General features: G+C 33.5%; 1 protein-coding gene across 9 annotated transcripts in view; it reads right to left on the reverse strand.

The window, feature by feature from the left end:
* The window catches only part of FER (FER tyrosine kinase), a 439678-nt gene that overhangs the window by 374912 nt on the left and 36991 nt on the right, over nucleotides 1-27775 (reverse strand). For 7 of the 9 annotated variants that reach the window (XR_004299354.1, XR_004299353.1, XM_032403878.1 and 4 more), the window contains 2 exons: nucleotides 24362-24627; nucleotides 766-939 (listed from right to left, as the gene is read on the reverse strand). Coding sequence is in view for 6 of the 9 variants with exons in the window: in XM_032403878.1 (XP_032259769.1) it covers nucleotides 766-939; nucleotides 24362-24568 (381 nt within the window). In the remaining 3 variants the exon portion in view is untranslated. Of the gene's footprint in view, nucleotides 1-765; nucleotides 940-24361; nucleotides 24628-26497; nucleotides 26923-27775 lie in introns of those variants that run through there. The other 2 variants (XM_032403881.1, XM_032403882.1) reach the window with 2 other exon arrangements.

A 27775-nucleotide genomic window follows, 5' to 3' on the forward strand; every position in this document is an offset into this window, starting at 1 on the left:
GATCCAGTGTATTAGAAAAGGTAGGTGAGTATAGATTAAAAAAAAAAAAAAAAAAAAAAGGGGGGCGCCTGGGTGGCTCAGTCGTTAAGCGTCTGCCTTCACCTCAGGTCATGATCCCAGCGTCGTGGGATCGAGCCCCGCATCGGGCTCCCTGCTCCGCGGGAAGCCTGCTTCTCCCTCTCCCACCCCCCCTGCTTGTGTTTCCTCTCTCACTGTGTCTCTCTCTGTCAAATAAATAAATAAAATCTTAAAAAAAAAAAAAAAAAACCTTGACTATGTGGGTGGATCAGTCAATAGGAGTTTGTTTTATTATTCTCTCTTCTTTTGTACATTTGAAATTTTCATAATGAAAAACATTGTAAAAAGTTATCCAGAAGGGACAAACTCTCACTGTAAAGAAAATTTAAAAATATCTTCATTTACTTTGTCTATATTTTTTTACATGCATACTAAAAATAAAAATAATAAAACCTAAAAGAGCTATTTTAGTAAGTAAAAAATAAAAATTCTAAGTGATAAGAAAGCACTGTATCATAGTTTGATTGGCAGCAATCTTTTTCTTTCAGAGGCGTACATAAAGTAACAGTACATCTTATAATCAATTGTGTTTTATATTCAATAAGAATAAAATATTACTTACTGGAGACACCAAAACCTATTTCTCATTATAAAATGATGAATAATTTTTAAAGTCAAACAAGATAAAATATTTCAGTGAATTTAAAAATCACATTAACAAAAGAATTCCAGAGTAGAAAGACTGACCTTGATCATCTCTGCTTCTATCTGCTGATGAACACCTATAAAACTCTTCTTCACCTGCTGCTTGTCTTTGATCATCATAGTGAGCCTGTGTAAGGGTCCAGAATTTAGGTCCTCTGCATGTGTCTTCATTATTCTACTAAGCTGTTCCGTCTGCTGAATCATAAGTAGCCAAGACTATTTAAAAGATAAAAAAATAAAATTAGCATCTGTATTAAAGTTGCCATTTTACTGTGCTTTAAGTATTCAGGAACATTAAGTATTTAGTTTTATACAAATTATGACATTAATATAAAAATGCCAAGTTTCTGGCAATTGTACAATGAGCTATGAGTGGTTCATATTTAATATCTTCAAGTACAAATACTTCAAAATTTAGTAATCAGAGATTATGCAGTATTCTATGAAAGGGATTAAGCTCTTTGAGAGTCCACACTTCCTCCTCCCAGAAAGGCACATCTCATCCTGCCTAAGAGCCCTGTTTACTGTAGTCACTGTGGGAAGTCCAACCCTTCCAAGGTATATATCATGAGCCCAATTATCAATCCTATAATGCCCTCAGTATTTCCTAATCTGACCCAGGGTACTCTCTAGAGAATCTCGTACCCTCAAAAACTCCTGCTCTATTATTAGAAAACTCCTTATACTTCTTATCAGGACTTTCCATTTATCTTCTAGCTTTTACAAAAACCTGGCTTTATCCCACTCCCAACATCCTAATACCACTAATAAATATTCCCTCTCTTCCTAAAAAGGTCTCTGCTCCTTTGAAGCTCAGGTCACCCTTCCCCAACAATCCATCAGGAAGTCTTTCTGATTCTCCCTCCAAAGTCTACCACAAATCCACCCACTTCTTTCCATCTCCACTGCCACCCCTTTTGGAGGTTATGACTATCTCTTATTTAGACTATTAGAACACCTGCAAATTGGTGTCCTCTCTTCTAATTGTGCTCCTCTCCAACCCACTGCCCTTAAAGTAGCAAAAAAAAGTACAATTCTCTTGCATAAAACCCTACAGTGCCTTTCCTTTTCATTTGAAGAAAAATCCAAATTTCTTTCTAAGACCTATTTGTCTCAGATCATCTATCCTCTATCTATCCTTACAACTTCATGCTTTGCCATTCTCTACCCAGCTAAATAAATTCCAGAACCACTGTTGTTCTTTCAGTTTCCTGAATATTCACTCTTCCTGAAAGCTCATCTTCTCCTTCACATGGCAAGATCCATCTCTTCCTTTAGGAAGCAGCAAAATCTCATGTGGATCTAATCCTAGCTATTCTCTCTCAGCTCTTAAAACAACTATTAATCTGTATGTATACTTGTAGGGTTTTTTTTCCTGTCTCGCCAACTAGAATGGAAGCTCCATGAGGGCAGTGCCATGTCTCTTTCCTCACTAATTTAGGTATTTACTGTGATGCCTTAAACAGCAGCTACTAAATATTCTTTGAAAGAAGAAAGGAAGGAAGGAAGGGAGGGAGGCATAAATGCAAAATAAAACCATGAATTAAATATATGCCATTAAAAGATTTTTAATTGTTTAAAACTGGAATTAGATAGCATGGTAGCATTGCCAATTATGACAGGGAAGGAAAAATTAACAGGCCTATCTTCAACTGATAAAACAACAGAGGGATTAGAGCAGACATAATGCAATATGAAACACTGCCTAGAAGGAATGTGTGAGTAGGCAAGAAAATGTTTGGGTGGTATATAACTTGAATTAGATGGGTGGCTAGAATATTTGTTATAAAGAGAGAAGAGTAAAATGTTAACAGCTGCTTGATAAAGAAACACAAAAGTTAAAATGTACTTCAACATTTGCAATAAAACTAGTATAGCACTTTGCAGATACGACTCTTTGGTTATGGCACAGGAATGGTCAGGGCATAGATGAATTATCTGTTGATCAGAATAATTTGTGGAAGATAGTTCTTTGTAACCTAATAAACAAAATACTGTAGGCCATTGGCAGGCATTTGAATTGCTTTATTATACAGAATTCTGCTTAATGGTAATAATTCTGTTAATAATATTCCTCATAAGGGGATTTTACCAGTAGTCAGTCACTGATGCTAAAAAACAGATAAGAATTATTAAAAAATAGGGGCGCCTGGGTGGCTCAGTCGTTAAGCGTCTGCCTTCGGCTCAGGTCACTATCCCAGGGCCCTGGGATCGAGCCCCGCATCGGGCTCCCTGCTCGGCGGGAAGCCTGCTTCTCCCTCTCCCACTCCCCCTGCTTGTGTTCCCTCTCTCGCGGTGTCTATCTCTGTCAAATAAATAAATAAAATCTTTAAAAAAAAAAAAGAATTATTAAAAAATAAAAATATCTAAATTTAACTTTAGAAAAAATTAATCATAGGGAAAAAACAATAATACAATATGAAAACAAAACCACTGTGGTTAAGTTTATAAAACAACATAAATATCATAACTATTAAGACATGAGCTACAAAATGTGAATGCAATAATAATGTAATTATAATTATATATTATATATTATATATTATATTATATAATTATATATAATATATATATTATACATATTATATAATTATATATAATATATATTATACATATTATATAATTATATATATATATATAATTATAATAATAATAATGTAATTATAAAAAACTAGACAAAAATCCTAAAGGAAACTAACAAAAATCAGGAATGAGAATTTGGTAAGAAAAGTGTAATTGTGTCCATTTCCTAACTTTTCAAATAGAAGAGTCAATAGACAGCTTTATTTCTAAAGTTTGTAAATAAAGAAATATAGACTTAAGTATAAAATTCTTAAGTTTCAAAACTTAAACAGTTAAGTGAATGTTTAGAAAAAAACATATAATACAGACCTTCTAAATTATCAAAAGTAATTTTTGAGAAAAGTTAACACTGTCCATTAAAAAAAGGAAAACAAACGAAAAAAATTACTAACAATTAAAAATAAGTTGCAGAATAAAAATTATACTAAACACATCTGTTAAACATCTATGAAAAGGAAAACATTATCAAATCAGAGGTGGGAAATTTCACTATAGGCAATAAATAAGTAACATCAGTAAAATAAAATAACATACAACAAAAAGACAAGTAAAAATCCCCCAGAAAAATGTGAACAATAAGATTCAGTAGTCATTATGTTCAAATGATTTAAAATTGAATTCTAGACACAAAATACAAAACAAATAAGGGCACATTATGATGTAAAAGAATATCATTACGATGAGTATATAACTATCATGAATCTTTTCATTCCAGAAAACAGTACATCAAAACACACAAAGCAAAACAGTGGAAAATGAAATGAGAAAGCAAAAGTAGTTGGCAGAATTAAATCATCTCTACCTGTGGCAGATAAATTTAAAAAATAAGTAATACAGAATATCTGATTAAGTAATTTAATAATGAATATGTTTTATTTGTTGTTATATATAAAAATCTATATACTATAGGTATAGGAAATTCCTATTTTTAAAGAATCTATGGAATATTTTTAAAATTAAGGTAATACTGGGCTACAAAAAATTTTATAAATTTCTTCAAAAACAGAAAATAGTTCATACTAACTATACTGTCTAGCTTGCCTCTTACAAGGAAAAAATTGAGGAAAAAAATAATCGACAGAATTATTTAAGAAAAAAGTTAAATCATTCCTAAAAACAGCATAGGCTAAACAGTAACATTTTTAAAACTAATCTAAGACCTAGAAAATAACAGTAAGTAATATACTATCAAAATCTATGATATAGAGCTCAATTTGCTGCAAGATTCACAGTCTTTACACTTCCATTTCTAAGTAAGAAAAAATAAAAATAAATTTATTAAACATTCAATTTTAGAAGTTGGGAAAGGAAGAACAATGTAAAATCTAAGGAAACTACAAAGAGGGAATTGAAAAGAAAAAATAAAAGTATTTATTAATTAGTCAAAAATAAAAACAATCAGAGGAAAAAAATGTTAATAACATTAAAAGGGAGAGCTGACAATAATGGGAAAAAAGAAAATAAAGTATCTAAAATTAAGTCTAAGAAATGAGAAACACCAAAGATTAAGACAAAATTCTAAAATTTTTGAGAAAAAAATGTTTTTCTCCTATTAATCTGTCTTTCGTTAGTTTATTTTTTAAATAGTTGTTATGTTTAATTGACATATAGTTGACATATAAGTTTCAGATATATAACATAGATATATAATACATTAAGACATGCTCCCACAAGTGTAGTTTCCATCTGTCACCATACAAGGTTATCAGTTACATTATTGACTATATTCCCTATGCTGTATTTTAAATCCCCATGACTTATATATTTTATAACTAGAAGTTTGTACCTCTTAATTTCCTTCACGTATTTTGCCCATCCTCCCTACCCCAAAACTTTTAAACATATTTCTCTAAACCAAATCCTCTCTATTGAAAGAAAGAAATGAAGAAAAGAAATAAAGCAACCTACCTGGTGTAGGTTCTATTTCCCTAACTGAATCCTCACATTAACAGACAGCAAATTGAAAGAGACCAATAACCATGAACTACATGATTATCATGAACCAATTATCAAAATATCTCTAATAAGATACAAAGCTCAAAATGTTTTGCTAATGAATAATTCCAAACATTTATGAATTAAATACCTTTGATACTACCTAAAATGTTTCTAAGAAATGACAATGAAAAAAGTTCCTAAAATCACCATAACACAGACATCAAAAAGTGGCAAAGATACTACAAAAATAAATTCTCTTATAAATGCCAATGCAAAATCTTAAACAAAATATTAATAGGACAAAACAGTCCATTGAAAGAAAAAGATCTCATAGCCAGTTTTGGGACATTTCAAAAATGCATACCTAATAGTCATATAGAGAAGTATTCCCATAAGAGTCAAAGACAAATAAGGCCACTTAATGTCAACAATGTTATTTAATATTGTTTCCAAAATGCCTCTAACTGAGAGATTCTGAGTAAAAATATTTTAATAATAAAAAAACACAAATTAAGCCATTGGAATTATTATTTTTCATGTATCAGGTTGACAAAATTAAATAAAACAATACATTCTATAGGTAAGAGTTTGGGGAAACAAGTTCTCTAACACACTGTTAGTGGAAAGGTGAATTATTGAAATATTAAGTGGGCAAACTTTATACCCAGAAATTTTACTTTTTGGAACTTATCTCACACATAAGATTTGTACAAGTATACAGATTATATTTACAAGGACATTTATCACAGTTTTAATAGCAAAAAGAGTCCATCAATAAGAAATCAAAGAAATGAATTATAATGAAATGCAGCCATTAAAAATTAAGATAGCTTCATGTGAAATATATAGAGAAAGCCCAAGGCATATAATGAGACTAAAATGTCAAACTGCAAAATAATTTATAGAGTACAATGATATTTCTATAAGATGAACAAACATCTTGTGTGGGCATGTGCATCAAAAAAAATACAGAGCATAAAAATAAAGATACATGTGAAACGTAGGAAAGATAACAATATTTTTTTTGTCTTCAAACCTGAATTGCCTTGTAAAAATTTAAATATTAGAACTAATCAAAACCAAAATGATTTATGTTCCATTTCAAATTCCATCCACAAGCTGTTCAAAATACACACACACTGTGACCTAACACTACAATAGCACTTCCAAATATAGAGCCCACTAAAATATGAAATACCAGCATTGAATGTATCACTCCAAATTTAGTACAGATGCTTCCATGAAATTAAATCGCAGCTCTCATGCATAACAGGAAACCATTCATCACACTAGAGGCCAAAATAATATCTAAAGTAAAATAATATAGGGGCACCTGGCTGGCTCAGTCAAAAGAGCGTATGACACTTGGATCTCAGGGTCGTGAGTTCGGGCCCCACATGAGGTGTAGAGATTACTTAAATAAAAAACTTTTTTAAAAAAAGTAAAATAATATAGCACAAGATGAGTTACTTTGTTAATCATTACTTGGTAGTGTGAGAAAATACAAAACAATAACAGTTAAAGATAAAAGAAAATACTAGCAGCTCTTCCATAAAGAAAGTAAAAACTCACTAGTCTAACTTACTTTGGGGAAATAAAGTCTAAGTTAATTTTTTAAATTAAATGTTAGACTGTTTCCACAGAAAGAACTTTATTCCACTGAGGCATCCACAGTAGCAAACAGATATGAAATGCGAAGTACAGATCCTGCCAGGACTGCTTATATTTCTATGTATTAGTAATTTATAATTAACAAATTAATCATGCATATTAGAAGATACTCAGAAATGAGCTGAAGGAAACCAGAAATCATTGACCATGACTCCTTTGTGCTAAGAAGAAGGAGGAAAAGAGTAATTAAACACACTTCTTCTAGCCTTGACATAGTAACTGGAATCAAGTTCATCTTCCCACTGAAACAATTAGAAAACTGAGCATAATGTATGAAACTGTTTTCAGATACAGGACCACAGGCAGCACAGGACTGGAATCCCAAAGAGAAGTGAAAGACCTGAAGTTGCCCCAGTTTTCTGTCTGGAAGTCTTTCCTAAGGGAGATGCAAAGAGAAAATCGGAGTATAAGTCCAGAACAAGCATGAACTTAAAACATGAGAGTGAAAAGTTTGACTTTACACTAATTACAACATCCAACTAGAGAATCTTAGGCAGGGGAGTGACACGGCCATTACAAGTGGTAAATTAAAAGGTCAAAGAGAAAACTCTCTGGGCCTCACACTGCTTGTATGTTTATTTTCTTTTCTTTTAATAATAATGCAAAGCCTCACCTGATCTGAATTATCTTTAATTCTAAACAAATAGTCTGATTTCATAAATGCTAATTATGCCTTACCAGATGAAAAATAAAATGCCATTAGGAAAATATTTTAAAATAAAATCAGTCAAGATGGAGTAACAGGAACCAAATTTATGCTTCTACCAGAAAAAAAAAAAAATGGACAAAATATAAGAAATAACAGTTTTCAAGATACTGGATATCAGGCTATGAAGGACATGAAGTGATCACTGAAAGAAAACAAACAAGCTGAGCCCTACAATTGCCCTGACTTACTGACCTGAGAGGCTGCAGCACAGGGAGGAGAAACCAAAGGGGATATGAGTAGAATACCTGAGTTGAGGAGGCGGAGCTGAGAGTCTGCGAAGAACAAGGCAGCTAGAGTTCATGGCACAGACTAATGGAGAGGATGGAGGCCCAGTGAGAAGCCTGGAGATTTGCAGTGAGCCCTACTCTGGTATTCAGCAGAATACTGATCAGTGCATGCCCGGGAAGAAGCTACATGAACTGGAGAAAAAACTGGCTGAAAAGATGACAGGGAACAGTCCCTGCTGTTTGTATATGGTCAGGAATAGTGTCTGTTCCCACGAGCCACCCCAGAAAAACTCATAATTCATGGGGCACTGGGTAGAGCCCTGTTAGTGGGGAGTCATTAGCCCCAGAGTTCACACTGTTCTGACCCCGCCTAACAAATTTTAAAATCAAGATCCAAAGGATCAAGCTCTTTCCACATAACTTAACTGTGCTCACTAACAAAACTCAACAAAACATAGCAATATAAACTATCAAAAATGAAACTGAGAGAAAAAAAGAATGTAGAAATAAATAAATGGAATCTCACTGAGCTGCAGAACACCTTCTAGACATCTAATATATGTGTAATTAGAAAACCCCAAGGAGACAGAGGAGGGATAGGAAAAGTATTTGAAGAAATAATGGCTAAAAACATTCAAAACTCAATGAAAACCAAAAAACCCACAGATTCAAGAAGCTCAATGAATCCAAGCACAAGAAGCATGAAAAACAACTACACTATCAGTACTATATTTGAGGCAAATAGCTTTGGAACATTCAAACATTTCATAATGATAGTATAATAATTTTCATAAAATAAGCTGATTATATATACAAAACACCATCAATTTTATAATTCATTTGATGAATTGATGGATATCTTATTTTTTCTTATATTTACAGTTTCTTCGCCTATAAATGGAGTAGGAATATGCTAGCCTCCTTCCCTGCATAGTGTATGTCATAGCATCTAGAACAGCAGGTATAATTTTCACCTGGTGGGAGTTTTTAAAGAGCCAAAGAACTGAAGTTATTTGGTGACTCAGGGAGGGATGGATCACCTGCATTAAATATGTCCTTCAATGTCCGGGGAATTTCGGCCTCTCTATTTAATTGGCCTTTCTAACAATGGAAGGATTCAAACTTTTAAGCCCTTGTAGTAGTACTTTGTAAGTAGTACAAATTCTTAGATTATCAAACACTAATGCAATAACCAAAACAAATACTGAATAAAAAATACTAAGTAAACAAAAAATAAATATTTTTAAGATAAAATCAAATCAAATCAAAATAATCAATTAATTGAAGTCATTAGTTGGGTTCCAAAGACTGGTACCATATATGCTGAGCCACATTAGCTCACTCATCGCCCAATCTCAGATGGCCATTTCCAGAAACTACATGACTACCAAAATATTACTATTGCTATTAAAAAGAGTAAATCTAGATATCTAAACACAGATCATACCCAGAAGGAAACTACATTATCTTTTCTTTCCCACTACTTTTTCTTCCAGCTTCCTAGACTCAGTGTCCCTCACAATTCTTGTTCTTCTGAGGAAGAGCAATATCCAGAAAGCTAACAGGTCAGAGCAACCTTTGCCCTTCAGAAGCAAATCACATCACCTCAGCAATTTCTCCTACCAAAAGTTAGGTGCTGAGTTAAAGACCCCTGCAGTCTCCTCCAGCTCTTGCACCCTGTGATTTTTCTCTACTTAGCTACTTCCCTCTATACTGTCATCCTCATAAACTCCTTGAGTTTTACTGCTCATGTGCACAGAAGATTACTTTGTTGATCCAGTTCTAGTGGTTTTGTGTTAATACAGGGCTGACCTATTTGGCTGTTTTAAAGAGAAAACAATAAATTACAGTAGGGCTTCTGGAGATGTTTGCCTACTCCCCTCTAGCTTCAGTGGGATAGACCTGTTCTCCACCCTAGTTCATCCCATTCTCTTCCCACCCATGTCCTAAGGCCGTTGTTTTGTTATTCCTTATTTCCTATATCCCCCCAAATCTCCTTGATTGGCTCTTTCAGCTTAACATTTCTTTAAAAGCAGACTTCCCTTTCCTCCCGGAATCCAACCAATCCTTCCAGTTACTGCTCAGTCTAATCTTTTTAAACCCCCCCCCCCCCCCACATAAACCTCTGGGGAAAAGAGTTAAAACTCTGTATTTGCTCCCAGAAGTTATAAACCAGACATTATACCTAGGACCCTCTCTTTTTCTGAAGCTCTGTCAAATAAATGATGTTTTCTTCCCTCACATCCTATGTAACACAGAGCCAAGAGGAGGGGTTAATGGTGTCCATTCCTTCTCCCAACTTCACCCCTATTAAGTCTAACCTTGCTTGTCTAGATGACCCTCTGCTCCTCCTCTTTAACATCTGCTTCTTCTACGTTCACAGGCTTTCTCTTATATACTCATATCAACACTCTGAGGCAAATATCTTCATCTTATAAACGGTGGCAGAGAAATTAAATAATCTGCCAAGGTCACACAGCTAATAAATCTACCTCTTAATGTGCTACCTAAGATGCTGGAGGATACAGAAGTATGGGGACCTAAAGACCCCTGCATCAAAAGATGACCTTCATCTCTTCCTACATACCCAAAACACATGCATCTCAAGAATAACTATTAAGCTAAACTAATGAGAGTACTGTATAAACTGGTTACAAATTACACAGTAATCTTTAATTAATCCCTGTTTAGTACTTTATCATTAAATTAGAGGCCAACAACCACAAGGAAAATCTATCTACTCCTTCAGGCTACCTACTTTGTGGCATGAGTAACATCTAAAGTGAGTAAGTCCTTCTAGGCCAAGATTAGTGAGTCATTCTTGATATGAAAGTAAAAATAAAAATGGCCTGCACTTTATTTGCATTTCTAACTAGAATAATGACCTACACTTCAAATCTAAGCGTCTGCCTTCAGCTCGGGTCATGGTCCCAGGGTCCTGGGATCGAGCCCCACATCAGGCTCTCTGCTAGGCGGGAAGCCTGCTTCTCCCTCGCCACTCCCCCTGCTTGTGTTCCCTCTCTCGCTGTGTCACCCTCTGTCAAATAAATAAATTAAAAATCTTAGGAAGAAAGAAAGAAAGAAAGAGAAAGAAAGAAAGAAAGAAAGAAAGAAAGAAAGAAAGAAAGAAAGAAAGAAAGAAAGAAAGAAAAAGAAAGAAAGAAAAGAAAGAAAAAGAAAGAAAGAAAGAAAAGAAAAGAAAGAAAGAAAAAGCAGGAAAGAAAGAAAGAAAAAGAAATCAGCATCTTCTTCTATCTAACCAAAACCAGCACCACACTGGATAATTAGAAATAGCACCACTATATGCTGCCTAACTGAACATAAAAAAAAAAAAAAGAAAGAAAAAGAAATAGCACCACTTTAAGATAAATATACATATAATACATATTCACCTACCCCCAAGGAAACAAAATTACTGGTTTGAGACTTTTAAGTTTTAGAACATTTTTCAGAATCCTGAGTTGTAAACTGAATATTAATATTATATTATAAAATACTGTTTCTACCTGAAATGTATTTTTCAAAAGATTTTCTACATTCCTAAATGTGACTTTTATGTTGTTGTTTCGTGACCAAAAGTAATTCCTAGAAATAAATGCATCTCTTATTTCACAGTGAAAAAGAGGAATAATGATTCCATTTATAGAAATTTTATTCTCCCCTATCGCTCCACCCCCTAAAAAAAGAGACCATTTACTACACTGCATACACTACAGAGCATCACAGATTTCCAAAATAATTAGCATGAATCCTAAAATGCCTATTTCACTCTTAAGAAACCAATAAAGGTAAATAGTACCAGTTATATTAGGATGAATACACAATATTAAAAAAAGTAAACACTTCACTCAAATTTTGGAAAGTGAAAATTACATATAGGGAAAAAATTTATATCTTTTAGAAAAGCAAATCATCCTTCCACCTCTGAACTAGCAGATGTGTGGTGAGGTAAATCAGTATTCCATAAACAGGTAGTAATTTAAAGTTCTGAGTTCATTATACCAAAAAGTATTTATCCTGGACAATGAGTCAAAGAACACACAACTACTGTAGCTATAATTACAGTAAAGCATTGAAAATAATCAACAAAATGACTCAAACCTGAAAAACACCTAAATAATAGTTGTTATAAATAGGTTTTCTCTACAGACTATATCTTCCAACTACTTGCTTTCTTTCCTGCTTGAATATTTTTAAAACACAACAATAAAATTCCAAGAAGAATGCATAGTTTCTGTGCCACACAATAATTCAAAATAAATGGTTCTCTGAAACAACAGTTTTTATTCAGAGTTTGTCTGAATTCATAAGAATGTTTTTGGAGTTTCTGCATCTTTATGAGATATAGAAATCCAGAAGACAAGTCATTAAATTTCCCTAAAACTGAGGATTTCAAAGACTGAATTTCAAGTGCAAAGTACTTTCTATTCACAAGAACCTGTCTTTGCATTTTCTTCAAAGCTTCCTGGTTTCCAGAGGCTAGTGGTTCCCAATTCTGCCTGCAATAAGAATTACCTGGCAGCCTTTTTAAAATACCAAATCTTGAATCCCATGACCAGAGATTCTGACCTAATAAGTTTTGGATGGGGTGCAGGCATCCGTATTTCAAAGCTCCCCAAGTAATTCTAATGTATAAAACATTTGTGTCCCTAATAATCACAGGGTTATACAAAATCACACTAAAAACCACAGAGCTTAGGGCGCCTGGGTGGCTCAGTTGGTTGGGCGACTGCCTTCAGCTCAGGTCATGATCCTGGAGTCCCGGGATGGAGTCCCGCATCAGGCTCCCTGCTCAGCGGGGAGTCTGCTTCTCCCTCTGACCCTCCCCCCTCTCATGCTCTATCTCATTCCCTCTCTGAAATAAATAAATAAAATCTTTAAAAAAAAAACAAAAAACCACAGAGCTTATTAAAAAAAAAGGTGTGGGGCACCTGGGTGGCTCAGTCGGTTAAGCGGCTGCCTTTGGCTCAAGTCATGATCCCAGGGTCCTAGGATCGAGCCCCGCATTGGGCTCCCTGCTCGGTGGGAAGCCTGCTTCTCCCTCTCCCACTCCCCCTGCTCGTGTTCCCTCTCTCGCTCTCTGTCAAATAAATAAATAAAATCTTTAAAAAAAAAAAAAAGGTGTTAGATGCACAACAGTCAAAAAATTTATCAGGGACACATTTTAAAAAAGAGAAACCTAAGAAAAACTTTGCATGGTTTTACATAGATTAAGTGGTTAAGAAACACATAAGTACTACAAAAACATGGCACTTTACCTTGAAAAGACCTGAGGTTTGCTTATCAAAAGTAGGTGTCAGAAGGTTTGCAGCTGGTGAGGTTTATAAAGTAGTAGAAAGAGTTATCTGAATTTGGACAGAAAGTAGCAAGACCACATGTGGATGGGTGTGGCTCATAACACAACAGATGAACAGAGGTAGCCAATAAATGATGAAAGTGTGTGCCTGTGTGAGTTTTATGCATTCCTAAGCAGCTCAATTCATCTAGGTTGTTTTTGGCATTCACCTAGCACTTCTTCCAGATTTGTACATGAACAAATACAAAATCACATTATGTTCAAACTGTTCCCCAGTATATCAATTGCACTGGAACAAATTCACGTTTTTTAATCAAGCTTTATAGCAGAACCGACTCCACAGTCAGACTTAAGAATTACTGTCTCAAAATACATATAGTTGAAAATCTAGTTATACAGGTTCTAGTTACAATATATACTTATTATGTGACTACTAAATAATAAGGCTGGTTCATCAAAAAGCAGTTTTCATTACTTTTGATTCCCATGCAGTATATGGAATATAGCCAATATTTCAGTCTACTTCGTGTTCAAAAGATAAACCAATATTTCCCTTCAAATAGGTTGTGTTGAGAATTATCTGTATCACTACACTATATCAGAAGAGAGTTGACTGTATTCTGACAGGTGCAATTATATATTTACTAATTTTTGTTTAGCTTTATTGAGATATTAGTTAACATATAACATATGCACGTTTAAACTGTACAACATAATGATTTGATACATGTATATATTGCAAAGTGATTACTACAATAAGGGCAGTTAATACCTCCATCCCCTCACATGATTGTCCTTTTTATCTTGTGATGATACACTTTAAGATATACTCTCTTAACAACTTTCAAGTATATAATACAGTACTGTTAAATATAGTCACATGCTGTACATTACATCCCCAGTGATTATTCATCTTATAGCTGGATTTGTACCCTCTGATCAACATCTCCTCATTTCTCTCCCACCTCCACCACCTCCCAGTTTCTGACAACCACCATTCTAATCTATTTCTATGAGTTGGCTCATATAAATGAGAACATATAGTATCCTTTTTTCTTTGTCTGACTTATTTCACTTAGCATAATGCCCTTAAGTCCACCCATATTGTCACAAAAGGGAGGATTTCCTTCTTTTTTTTATGACCAAATAATATTCCACTGTGTATATATACCACATCTTCTTTATCCATTCATCCATTGATGGATGTTTGGGTTATTTCCATATCTTGACTATTGTAAATAATGCTGCAATGAACACAACAGTGCAAGTATCTCTTCAAGATAATTATTTCATTTCCTTCAGATATATATCCAGAAGTAGAATTGCTGGATCATCTGGTAGTTCTATTTTTAATTTTTTGAGGAACCTCCACATTGTTTTTTAAAGTAGCTGTACCAATGTACATTTCCAGCAACAGTATACAAGAACTCTCTTTTCTCCACAGCTTTGCCAACACTTCTTATCTCTTGTCTCTTTGATAATAGCCATTCTAATAGTTATGAAGTAACATCTCATTGTGGTTTTGATTTGCATTTCCTTTATGATTAGTGATATCTTTTCATGTGTATGTTAGCCATTTGTTATGCATTCTCTGGAAAACTGTACTCAGATTCTCCACCCATTTTTTTCTATTGGATTTTTTTTTTTTTTTTGCTATTGAGTTGTAGGAGTTCCTTATATTTTGAATATTAACTCCTTATCAGATAGATGGTTGGCAAATATTCTCTCCCATTCCTAAGGTTATCTATTCATTTTGCTGAATGCTTCCTGCTGTGCAGAATCTTTTTATTTTTGCTTTTGCTGCTTCCACTTTGGGTACAATATCCAAAACACCGTTGCCAAGACCAATGTAAAGGAGTTCTTTTCCCCTATATTTTCTTCTAGTGTTTTACAGGTGAGGGTCTTATTTTATGTTTTTAAGCCATTTTGAGTTCATTTTTGTGAGTGGTGTAGGAGAGAGGCTCAATTTCATTCTTTTGTATATGACTATCCAGTTTTCCCACCACCATCTATTAAAGAGACTATTCTTGGCTCTCTTGTCAAATATTAGTTGACTATATATGCATGGATTTATTTCTGAGCTCTCAATTCTGTTTTATTGGTCAACATGCCTGTTTTTATGCCATATCATACTGTTCTGATTGTTAAACCTTTATAATAAGTTTGAAATCAGTGATTTGATACATTCAGCTTGGTTCTTTCTCAAGATAACTTTGGTTATCAGGGCCTTTGTGGTTCCATCCAAATTTAGTATTGTTTTCTCTATTTCTGTGGAAAATCCCATTGGAATTTTGATAGGGATTGCACTGATTCTATAGATGGTTTAGGGGAGTAAGGACATTTTAACAATATTAACTCTTCCAATCCATGAGCACAGAATATCTTTCCATTTATTTGTGTCTTCTTCAATTTCTTTCATCAATGTCTTAATTTTTCAGTGTCCAGATCTTTCACCTCCTTGGTGAAATTATTCCTAAGTATTTTTTTCATGCTACTGTAAATTGGGTTGTTGTCTTTATTTCTTTTTCAGATAGTTCATTATTAGTGTATAGAAACAACTGATTTTTGTATCCTGTATGCTTTTTTTTTTTTTTAAAGATTTTATTTATTTATCTGAGAGAGAGAGAATGGGAGACAGAGAGCATGAGAGGGGAAGGGTCAGAGGGAGAAGCAGACCCCCCGCTGAGCAGGGAGCCCGATGTGGGACTCGATCCCAGGACTCCAGAATCATGACCTGAGCCGAAGGCAGTTGCTTAACCAACTGAGCCACCCAGGCGCCCCTGTATCCTGTATGCTTTTATTTTTCCCTTTTTGTTGTCTGTATTACTTTCGGTGAAATATTGGGCAATCCTGGATTTTTACTTAACTTACAGCTGAACAATACAAGTTCTGGTTTTAACTCTTATTTATTCTTAATTTATTTTGATCTTGTTTCTTTACTTTTCATGTGTACAGCAATGCAGTAACAAGTATGTTTTCTCTCATCTCCAGATATTTTAAGGTTAGATACCAATTTTTCAAAGTATCTCCCAATATTTCACCGAAAGCAATACAAACAACAAAAAGGGAAAAATAAAAGCATACAAAAACCATGCCCTCAGGATTAAAGACAGAATGTACATACTTCAAAATAACTTTAAGTTAAAAAAAAAAAAGAAAGAAAGAAAGAAATTACCAAAGCACAAAGTATGATTTCTTAGACTCATGTTCTAGATTAATGGAACTTAAGAGACAAAAAAGCTAAATGAAATGAATGATTCTGGATTAGATCTTGAATCAGGAGGGTAAAAGAAAATTGCCAAAAAAGGTCATTATTGGGGCAACTGACAAAAGTTGAGTATGGAACGTATTTTTGATAATAGCATGGTAACAATGCTAAATTTCCCAAATTTGATTATACTGCAGGTATGCTCTTAGAAAATACTTAAATAAATATTTAAGAATGAAAGGACATGATGTCTTCAACTAACTCACAAATTGTTCAGGGAAAAAAAGTAATATATAATTATATTGAGAGAGAAAGCAAACTGTAGAGTATATAAAACAAAATGTTAACAACGCATAGAGTAGAGGGCACAGGGATATCTTTGTTTTATCCTTGAAACTCAGCTGTACATTTTAATTTTCTTAAATAAAGACATAAAAGCCACTAGTTGCAAGACTTTTGCTTCCAGTCAAGATGGTGAAACAGGCATTTCTTTATCCAGCTGCATAAAAGTACTAAAAACTGGACAAGATATATGAAACAACAACATACAACCACTGGACATCAGGCAATGAAGGACAGTAAACCCTGAGGGAGAGACTACAGATCAGCAAATTGACCCCTAAGGTTATCTCAGCTTACTGAATGGAGAAAAAGTCCAAAGAGGAAGAGCCACACAGAACTCAGTAAGATCTGTTAAGTTAAAGAGACTGAGTTCAAAGCACAGAGACAACAAGATAGTCACATTACTAGAGAAGAGACAAGAACAGAGTACTACAGAGGAGAGAGAGCAGCATTAAAAGAAAACTCAGGAGATCTGCAAAGATTCCCCTTTGATTGTTTAGCTAAGTACTGATCAGCCCAAGGGTGTGAGGAAATTACCCTATGCCAAGGGGACAACCCATTCACAGTGATTATAAGGGAACACTGTCTACAGCTCACACAAGACCACGGAATTGTGCCAGGTCCCAACAACCAAAATATAAAACCTCATATCAGGAGCCTCTTTTAAGTACTGAGAATGATCCTGCTTCAGTAGAGGAGATAAACTCACCCTAGGCTACAAGTACTTAACAAATGTAAAGTAAGAGCCACGGGCACCTGGGTGGCTCTGTCCAAGGCAGGATTATTGCTAATTGAAAAGTAAAAGCCGAAAAGGTCAAACTTTCTCCAAGTAACCAACTGTCACCAATCCCAAAACAAAGCTCGAGAATATTTTTTAAAATACGAAAATATTCAGTACCTATAAAGGTAAAATTCACAATGCCTGGCCTCAAATCAAAGACTACTAAGCATAAAGATGCAGAAGAAAAATGAGAAAAATCAGCCAATCAAAACTGACCCAGAAGTAACAGAGATTATAAATGACAAAAAGAATAAAACAGTTATTGTAACTACATTCTAAGAAACTAAAGGAAAGAATAGGTATATTAAGCAGACACATGGAAGATACAAAAAAATATTCAAATTAGACTATTAAAGATAATTCATTTATTTATGACTTGTTCATTTTCAACATGGAAATGGCTGAGCTACTCAGTTTCTCTTTCCTTCTCTCCAATTCCTCCACTCTAAAGCACAGGTGTGGGGCAAAAGGAAGAGCTGGGTTTGGGCAGGTATGAGAAGATAAAGGAATAGCACACACAGGCATTTTTTTAAAAAAACAGATTTATGTATTTGCGTGAGAGAGAGAGAGTGCACACACACCTGTGAGTAGGGGGAGAGGTGAGAATCTTCAAGTAGACTCCTCACCGACCTGAAAAAATAAATTACCTGCAGACTTCCAATATAAGAAATGTTAAGGGAAGTCCAAGCAGAAAAAAAAAAATACCAGAGAGAAACCTGGATCTACACAAAGAAATGAAGAGTACAGTGAGTTGTAACTCAATGGGTAAATATGAAGACATATTCTTATTATTTAAATTATTCAAAAGATAATAATTTACAGCAATAATAATAATAATATATTGTGGGATTTATAATACAAGTAGAATTAAAAAGCATAACAATAATAGCATAAAGTATAGGCAGGAGAAATGAAAGTATACTACTGCAAGTATATTATTATAGATGAGGTTCTATATATGACTAAAATATAAATGTGTAGTAAGTTAAAGATGTATACTATGAACCCTAAAGCAACCACTAAAATAACACAATGAACAATTATAGGTGATAACCCAACAAAGTAGGTAAAAACAGAATCATAAAAAGAAACTCAATCCAAAAGAAGAGAAAAAAGGAAAATAAGAAAAAGAAAAAGCAGACAGGACAAAGAGAAAACAAATAGCAAACTGATAGATTAAAACCTGACCATATTAAAAAATCACATTAAATGAAAACACTCTAAACACACCAATTAAATGGCAGTGACTGCCATATTAGGAAACAAAGCAAGACCCAACTACATGCTACCTACAAGAAACCCACTCTAAATATAACAACCAAATGGGATAAAAAACACAAAATATGCTAATATTAACCAAAAGAAAGCCAAAATGGTCTTATTAATATCTGACAGAGTAGATTTCATAGCAAAGAATATTATGAGGGATAAAGAAGGTAACGTCATAAATGAAAAATGAGTCAGTTCATAAGAATTTTAAAATCCTCAAAAATCAGTCACCTAATACACAAGTTAATTCATTTGTCAAAAAAAAAAAACCACATAACAATTCTAAGCATTTATGTAACTAATAACAGATTCACAATACGTGAAATAAAAACTGATGAAACTGCAAGGAGAAATAGACAAATTCACAATTATAATCAGAGATTTCAATACTCATCTTTCAATAATTGAGAGAATAGGTGGACAAAAATGAGTAAAGAAATAAAAGACTTGAATACCACTATATACCGTCTTGACCTAACTGTCACTTACAGAACACTCCACCCAACAACAGAAGGATATCACGTGTACATGAAACAGTTCCTTAACAGACCATATTCTGGGCCATGAAACAAGTATTCATAAATTTAAAAGTACAAAATAGGCTCTTATAAAGTAATGGAACTAAGTTCAAAATCAATAACAAAAATGTCTCTGGAAGAAAAAAAACCCAAATATTTGGAAATTAAATAACAGACTTTGAAAGAACACATGGGTCAAAAAAGAAATCAAAACAAAAGTTAAAATGTATGCTGAACTGAAAGAAAATGAAAATAAGCTTATAAAAAGTTCTAGGATTCAGCTAAAACAGTACTCAGAAAATTAAAAAAACTATAAGCTTATATTACAAAAGAAGATAGATCTTAAATCAATAATCTGTTTCCACTTACCAAATGAGGGTAAGTAAGAGCAAATAAAACCCAAATTAAGTGGGAAAAAATTAATAGATTTCAGAGGAGAAATGCAATAGAAAATAGAAAATCAATGAAATCAAAAGGGTAGTTCTCAGATAGTATCAGTAAAGTTGATAAACCTCTAGCCTGTCTGATCAGGAAAAAAAGAGAGAAGACAAAAATTGCCAATATCAGGAATGAGAAAGGCATTAAAAGGACAATAATGTAAAATAATAAACAACATAAAAAATTTGACATCTTAGACAAAAGTGAACAAATTCCTTGAAGAGCATAACCTACCAAAGTTCACTCAAGAAGAAAAAGACTATCTGAAGTGCCCACTATATTAAACGTTAAATGTATAATTAAAAACCTTCTCTGAAAGAAAACTTTAGGCCCTGATGATTTCATTGGTGAATTCTATCAAACATCTAAGTAAGAAATAAAAACAATTCTACACAAACCTCACAAGAAAACTAAAGAGAAAATACTTCCCAACTTGTCCTATGAGGCCAGCATTACCCTGATACCAAAACCACACATTACAAGAAAAGACAACTGCAAACCAATATCCCTCAGTAAAACTGAGATAATTTCAAAAAAAAAAAAAGTTTTAGCAAATTGAATACAAAGATTAAAAAAAAAAAAAAAGGACAATATATAAAACTAGGTGGGGTTTAATCCAGAAATACAAGATTGTTTTAACATTTGAAACATCTGAAAATCAATGAGTACATTTGAATATATTATCAAGCTGAAAAGAAAAAAACAACACAATCATCTAAGCAGAAAAAGATAAACCCCTTGACAAAACCCCAACATCAGTGCATGAAAACAACTCTCAGCTAAGTAGGAGTAGAAGCTTCCACAAGCTTATAAAAGATATCTACAAAAAACTCACAGCTAACAGCATACTTAATGGTGAAAGACTAAATGTGTTTCCCCTAAGATTAGCAACAAGACATGGATATCTGTTGTCTATACTTCTATTCAGGTTTGTGCTAGAGGTTCTAGCCAGTGCAAAAATGAAAGAAAAGCAAATAAAAGACATCCAAATGAAAAAGAAGGAAAATTGTCTTTGTTTGCAGAAGACATAATCATCTGTGTAGAAAATCCAAAGCAATCTACAAAAAAGCTACAAATAAGCAAGTTTCATGAAGTTTAGGTTACGAGATTAGTATACATAATAATTATGAACAGTGGGAAACTAAAATTTTGAAAAAATACTATTTATAAGAGTATCAAAAAATACGAAATACACATAAATCTGAAAGTCCTGTACACTGAAAACTGGAAGACTACTCAGAAAAATTAAAGAAAATATATACCATGTTTATGAACTGGAAGATCCAATACTGTTAAGATACACGTTTTCCCCAAATTTATCTATATAGTCAGTGCATTCCAATCATAATCCAGTAACCTTTTTAAAATAGAAATTGACGAGCTAATTCTATAATTCATATGGGGATGCCTGGGTGGCTCAGTCAGTTAAGCGTCTGCCTTCAGCTCAGGTCATGATCCCAGGGTCCTGGGATCGGGTCCCGAATTGGTCTCCTTGCTCAGTGGGGAGCCTGCTTCTCCCTCTGCCTCTGCCTCTCTGTCTCTCATGAATAAATAAAATCTTAAATAAATAAATAAATAAAATTCATACGGAAGTGCAAAGGAACTAAAATAGCCAAAAGTATTTTGAAAGAAAAAAAAAGAACAGAAAAATTACACTACTGACTTTGTGATTATTATAAAACAGCAAAATAAAAAGTGTGTTATTGGTGTCAGGGCAGACAAAAACACAAGTGGAACAAAATAAAGTGTGTAGAAATAGGCTTACAAATGATGGTCAACTGATTTTCAACAAAAATGCAAAGGAGAAAGCTTAATCTTTTCAACAAATGTTGCTAGAACAAATGGATATCTGTTTGCAAAAAAACTTTGATCATACCTTGCCCCCATATAAAAATTAACTACAAATGGATCATAAACCTAAATATAAAGCAAAACTATAAAACTTCCAGGTGCAAACAAAGGAGAAACTCAGCAAATTTAGGTCAGGCAACAGTGGGGTTTTTTTTAGATGCAACACCAAAAACACAATACCCTAAAGAAAAAAATTGATATACTGGACTTTTTTTAGGTAGAATAAATGATGACTTTTCAGTGTTAAGAGGAAAGGCTGACACATTCCTTGTTTTTCTTCGGGTTTCCAACCATTGTTCACTGTTACCTCTCAACATTTCCTCTTTGAAAGGCAATCCTGCCCATTTAAACCATCCCTCCCAATCTTTATCACTTTCCCTAAACCCCTTTGCAATCCAAAAACTCTCCTGACTTCCTTAATTATTTTAGCATTTGTCTCCATCTATCCCTTACCAAAATACTTGACACCTTAGTGTGTACACTGATGATTCCTCCACTGGCCTGACCTCACAAGTCTTCAATCTTCTATACCTACTAATCCTATTTCTTGTTACTTTCACTATCTTACTTTTCTCAAGAGTTTAATTCCAGGGGCGCCTGGGTGGCCCAGTCGGTTAGGCGGCTGCCTTCGGCTCAGGTCATGATCCCAGGGTCCTGGGATTGAGTCCCACATCGGGCTCCCTGCTCGGCAGGAGGCCTGCTTCTCTCTCTGCCGGCCGCTCTCCCTGCTTGTGCTCTCTCTCTAATAAATAAATAAAATCTTAAAAAAAAAAAAAAGTATAATTCCACTTAAACATGGTAAATAGAACACATGGCTATTTCTCCACTTCTTCCCAAAATCCCACTAAAATATAATGTAGTTACTTAAAGTATAAATTCACAATAACAAAGAAAATAGAAAAGGGGACAACCACAGATAAGACATGTCAACAAAACATAAGAAAATGAAAAGTAGGTAAATGGTAATTGATTAGCATATCAAGAAATGTTGAAACATAAGTGTTCTGCAAAGGGTAGGTCAAGAAGAAAAGGCCATGTAGGGGAAGATGGTGGTCAAAAGGTACAAATTTCTACTTAAAAGATCAATAAGTACTAGGTGTGTAACGTACAACATGATGGTTATAATTAACATTGCTGTATGATATATAGAAAACTTAAGAGGGTAGATCCTAAGAGTTCTCATCACAAAAAGGATTTTTTTCTTTTCTTTTTATTTTATCTACATGAGATGATAGATGTTAACTAAACCTACTGTAGTAATAATTTCACAATATGTGTGAATCAAACCATCATGCTGTGTAACTTAAACTTATACAGGAATGCATGTATGTCAATTATTTCTCAATAAAAAAAGAAGAAAAGGCCAATTTATAGGGTCAGACCTATAACTCCAGTAAAGCTCAGAAACTGGAGAAACCTGTATGAAAGAAGCTGAGACGATACTGAAACAGAGGAATCGATTCAAAGTCTATATAAGGAGCAGACAGAACTCTCATTTCTATTGCTCAGCCCACACAAACACGCAACTGTTCTTCCCCCAATTCAGAAGAAAACAAGAGGAAAAAATAAACCAGAGAGCCTTTGGACTAAGAGACATTAGGCAGCTTACCAAAAACAGGAAGATTAACTAAAGTATAACTCTTAGAACACTCAACCTACTTTCCCTATCAATTCTCGTAACATAACAGAGTAGTCAACCAAACACAGGACAAGTTAAATCTGAATTTCAGATAAAAAATAATTTTTAGTGTATGTGTGTCCCAAATATCACATGCAAAATTTAACTGGTGTCCTACATTTTTATTTGCTATGTCTGGCAACCCCATCTTCAGACTAGAGACTAGAGAATTCCTTTTTGGGGAACCTGACTAGCCTAAGGAAGGAAGTTAAAGATATTAACATTAAGGAGTTCTCAATGAAATCACAGATCCTTAGCTGATCATACACACCACACACACATTCCATCGGAAACAATTTCCTCTACAATTTACTCAAATCCTAAGAAATATTAGTAAAAGAAACACACTAATTTTTTTTAACTTTCCAAAGTAAAACAAGGAAGATTTTCCCTTACTTTGAATAAGTAGAGTGAAATATGATAGTTAAGTAATACAATGGAAATAAATAGAGCAGAAATCTAAGAACGATTAAGGTGTGTAATATTTCATCTTTAATGCCTTCCAACAGCAATTAACAGTGCAATTTGGCCTTTATTTTTAATGGCGCTTAATTTTAAAGTTTATATTATATTTTTATAATCTTATAAAATATAATCTTATAAAAATCTTATAAACATATTGTTTATCCAAAGAATTTTTTAGTGTGATTAACTCAGCAGTATATTATTATTTTAGTAAGATGAATGACAGCAAAGAACACTATGTGTTAGAATACTCCATGTGATTCACTACACAAATGATTCACAGAAGAATTCAGGGAAGGTGGGTTATGATGAAAGTTTGTGTCAAAAGAAAATAGCAGGTCTCAAGACACCCAAGGAAATAGGGTAATGAAGAAAACAAAATTTGTAAAAATGGCTCTCAAACCAAAATCATTACAATAATCTAGACATCAATTTTTAATTTCAAAATTCAAAAATTTCAGACCTACTAACTCAGATTCAGGAGGTAGGGCACAAAATGTGTAATTTTTGAAACTTTCCCCCATGAGATTCTGCTAATCAGCAAGATTTTGGAACCACTGCTTTAGAATGCTAATTTGGGGATGCTCCCTCAACAGCATGATCTATTTGCCCTATGCACAATTATGATGCTATACACAATAAATAATGAAATTATTCTCCTTACCTTGGATACATTGCTGACATAATTCATTTGAACAGTACTTTCCTTATCAACTTGATTACAAAGGTTCTGTAAAGTAGATGCATATTCTTTATCACTTTTTATTCTCAGGGCCATAAATTTCTTCACTGTTTCCAGTAACCGTAATTCCCAGTCTTGCAATTTTAGCACAGCTTCATGTGAATTCTTCAGGTCACTCCCAAACCCCATTTTGTAAGGCACTGTCTTATCCTCCACACTGCGCTGTGAGCCTTCTAATCAGCACATATCTGTGTATGTAAACAGAAGGGAAAAAAAAGTCAAAAGGAAATTTGTGTTCAAAGGAAAGTTACGGCCTATTCTTTATAGGGTAAAAAAAAAAAATCACTACAACTGAATGCTTTCACTGAAATATCAGGAACAAGATGAGGATGTCCACTCTCTCCACTTCTACTGAACATTGTACAGGAGGTTTTAGCCATTACAATGAGATAAATGAAATAATTTCCATGGTAATTGAAAAAGAAAGAAGTGAAACTATATTTATTTGCAGAGGACATGAGATTGTATATACAAAATCCTAAGGAATGTAATAAAAAAGAAGTATTAGCATTAATAAGATCAATATACAAAAATCAATTATATTTCTATACACTAGCAATGATCAATCTGAAAATGAAATTAAAAAACAATTCCTATATATGACTGCATCGAAAAGACTAAAATATTTAGGGATAAGTTTTATAAAATAAGTTAAAAACCTGTGCTCTTGAAACTATAAAATATTGTTGAAAGAAATTAAGGAAGACCCAAATAAATGGAAAGACTCATGTTAATGGATCCAAAAGGCTTAATATTGTTAAGAAAGCAATCCTCAGCAATATCAGAGCTAAAACTATAAAACTCTCAGAGGAAAACACAGTAGTAAATCTTTGTGACCATGGCTCAGGAAACAGTTTCTTAGATAAGACACCATAAGCAAAAGCAACAAAATGAAAATACATAAATTGAATTTAATCAAAATTTAAAACTTCTATACTTCAAAGGTCATCATTAAGAAAGTGAAAAGAGCACAGAATGGGAGAAAATATTTGCAAATACTTATTTGATAAGGAACTTCCTTCTGGAATATATAAAGAATTCTTACAACTCAATAATAAAAAGACAAATAAACCAATTAAAATGGGCAATAGACACTTCTCCAAACAAAAGCTACAAATGTCCAATAAGCACATGAAAAGATGTTCAATAGCATTAGCCATTAGGAAAATACCAATCAAAACCACAATGAGATACTGTATCACACCACTAGAATGTCTTTAATCAAAAGACAGAATATCAAGTGTTGGAGATGGTGAAGAAATTAGAACCCTCATAGACTGCTGGTGGAAATGTAACATGCGGCTGTTTCTCAAAGTTAAACATAGAGCTATGATATGACCCAGAAATTCCACTCTTGGGTATATATCCAAGAGGAATGAAAACATATGCCCACACAAAACTTGTACATCAATGTTCCAGCAGAATTATTCGTAATAGTTACAGTGTGCAAATAATCCAAATATCCATCAACTATTGAATGGATAAATAAAACATGATATCTACATACAACATAATATTAGCAATGAAAAGGAAAAAAGTACTGATAGAAGTTACAATATGGATGAACCTTGCAAACATTATGCTAAGTAAAAGAAACCTAGACACAATGATCTCTTTATATGATCTCTTTATATGAAATACCCAAATTGTACAGATATAAAGTAGATTAGTAGTTGCCTGTGGCTGCAAATTTGGGAAGAAATGAGGAGTAATTGCCAGTGGATATTGAATTTCATTTTGGGGCAATGAAACTGTTCTAAAATTGATTGTGGTGGTGGTTGTACAACTCTGTGAACAAAATAAAAACCAGTGAACTATACAGTTTAAGTGGGTGAATTCTTCAGTATATGAGTTATATCTCAATAAAGTTGCTTAAAAAAATCACTACAGTATAACTTATGATCACCTAAAGGTCAGTTCTCAGAAATTTCCCCAAAATATCCTGCTTGTTTGCTATAAATCCTGAACACTATGATAGCATTTATTTTGCTCTCCAGACTCCTAAAATTTCAGGCAATGAATCTTTCAGGGCCCATTAGAAGAAATGAAGAAACACACCTCTTATTTTTAGTTCTGGCTTATCCATACCAGAAGTCACTTTCTTGTTAATTCATCTGAGATCCTCTAAGCTATAGAGAAAAATGAGAAGAGGTTTACATTTCTAACCTCAGGGGTAACATCTAAAGAGATGGTAAAAATGTGAGTTTTCCAAATAGAGAACAAATTACAATTTTTCAGAACAGAAAACTGGCCAGTTTTATGATCTATCAAATAAGTAGAGAAGAGAAAAAAGGTTGTGGAAAACTGCACTTCATCAAAGTTCCCAAAGTAGCAACCAGGACACCAAATGGACCTTAACATAATTAAGTCAATAAAAAGTAATTGACTTATTCACTTTAATATGGAGTAGGATAATTCCAGTTTTTTCACTTTGGATGTAGTACCCTTAAAATTTTTACTTTGATACACTGTATCTTTATAGGATACAAAAATTTACAATGAACATTTTTCTGTTATTTTACCTACAGTTCATCTAAGTCTCAGTGAAGATACATTCTATCTCATCCCATGTTTTCAATGGAAAAATAAAGAATAATTTTTGAGGCCAAAGAAATGTGAAACATTTTCCTTTCTTTAAAAACTATATCTGAGATTGTGGTTCATTTTATTCCATAACTTGGGATAAATATCACTTCTGCTTCTAAATATACCTATTTATACCTGATCTAAACTTTGATAATATTTTTTTCTTCCATTACCAGGAACTTCAAAAGGATTATGAAGAGCTCAAAAGGATAAAAAAGGAAATAGAATCTGGCAGCTGTAAGAGAAACCCTCCAGCCCATCCTAAAGGTGTACTTATACACACCAGTATTCTAGGTCTAGAAATAGAAAATAATTTCATTTATGGTACCACTCCTTAAGGAATGTCAAATGATAAAAATTTTAAAAACAACCCCATAATAAATTAAGACCTTGTCTAATTGTTATATTGGTAGAGATTATAAATACTTTAGGAATTAAGGGAATGATATCCTACAGACAAATGACATAAATAAGACTATTTGTTTCAGTAGTGTTTGAGATAACAATACAAAAGAAACCAGAAATATCCATCAAAAGGAACTGACTAGGTAAATTACAATCAAGGCTGCTGCATCTGATTGTAACTGAATAATTCTAGGGAGTGCCATTCAAATCACAGTCTATGTGAATGTGTTTAGTGTCCAACCTTCACAATCATACGTGGTAGATCTGATCGCAGTACATTCATTCAGTGGAATATCACTCAGTCCTAATAAAAAATGAGAAAATCTTTTGTGTATTGATCAGGAA

Source organism: Phoca vitulina, unplaced genomic scaffold, assembly GCF_004348235.1.
Source record: "Phoca vitulina isolate PV1807 unplaced genomic scaffold, GSC_HSeal_1.0 scaffold6, whole genome shotgun sequence".
Lineage (NCBI taxonomy): Eukaryota > Metazoa > Chordata > Mammalia > Carnivora > Phocidae > Phoca > Phoca vitulina.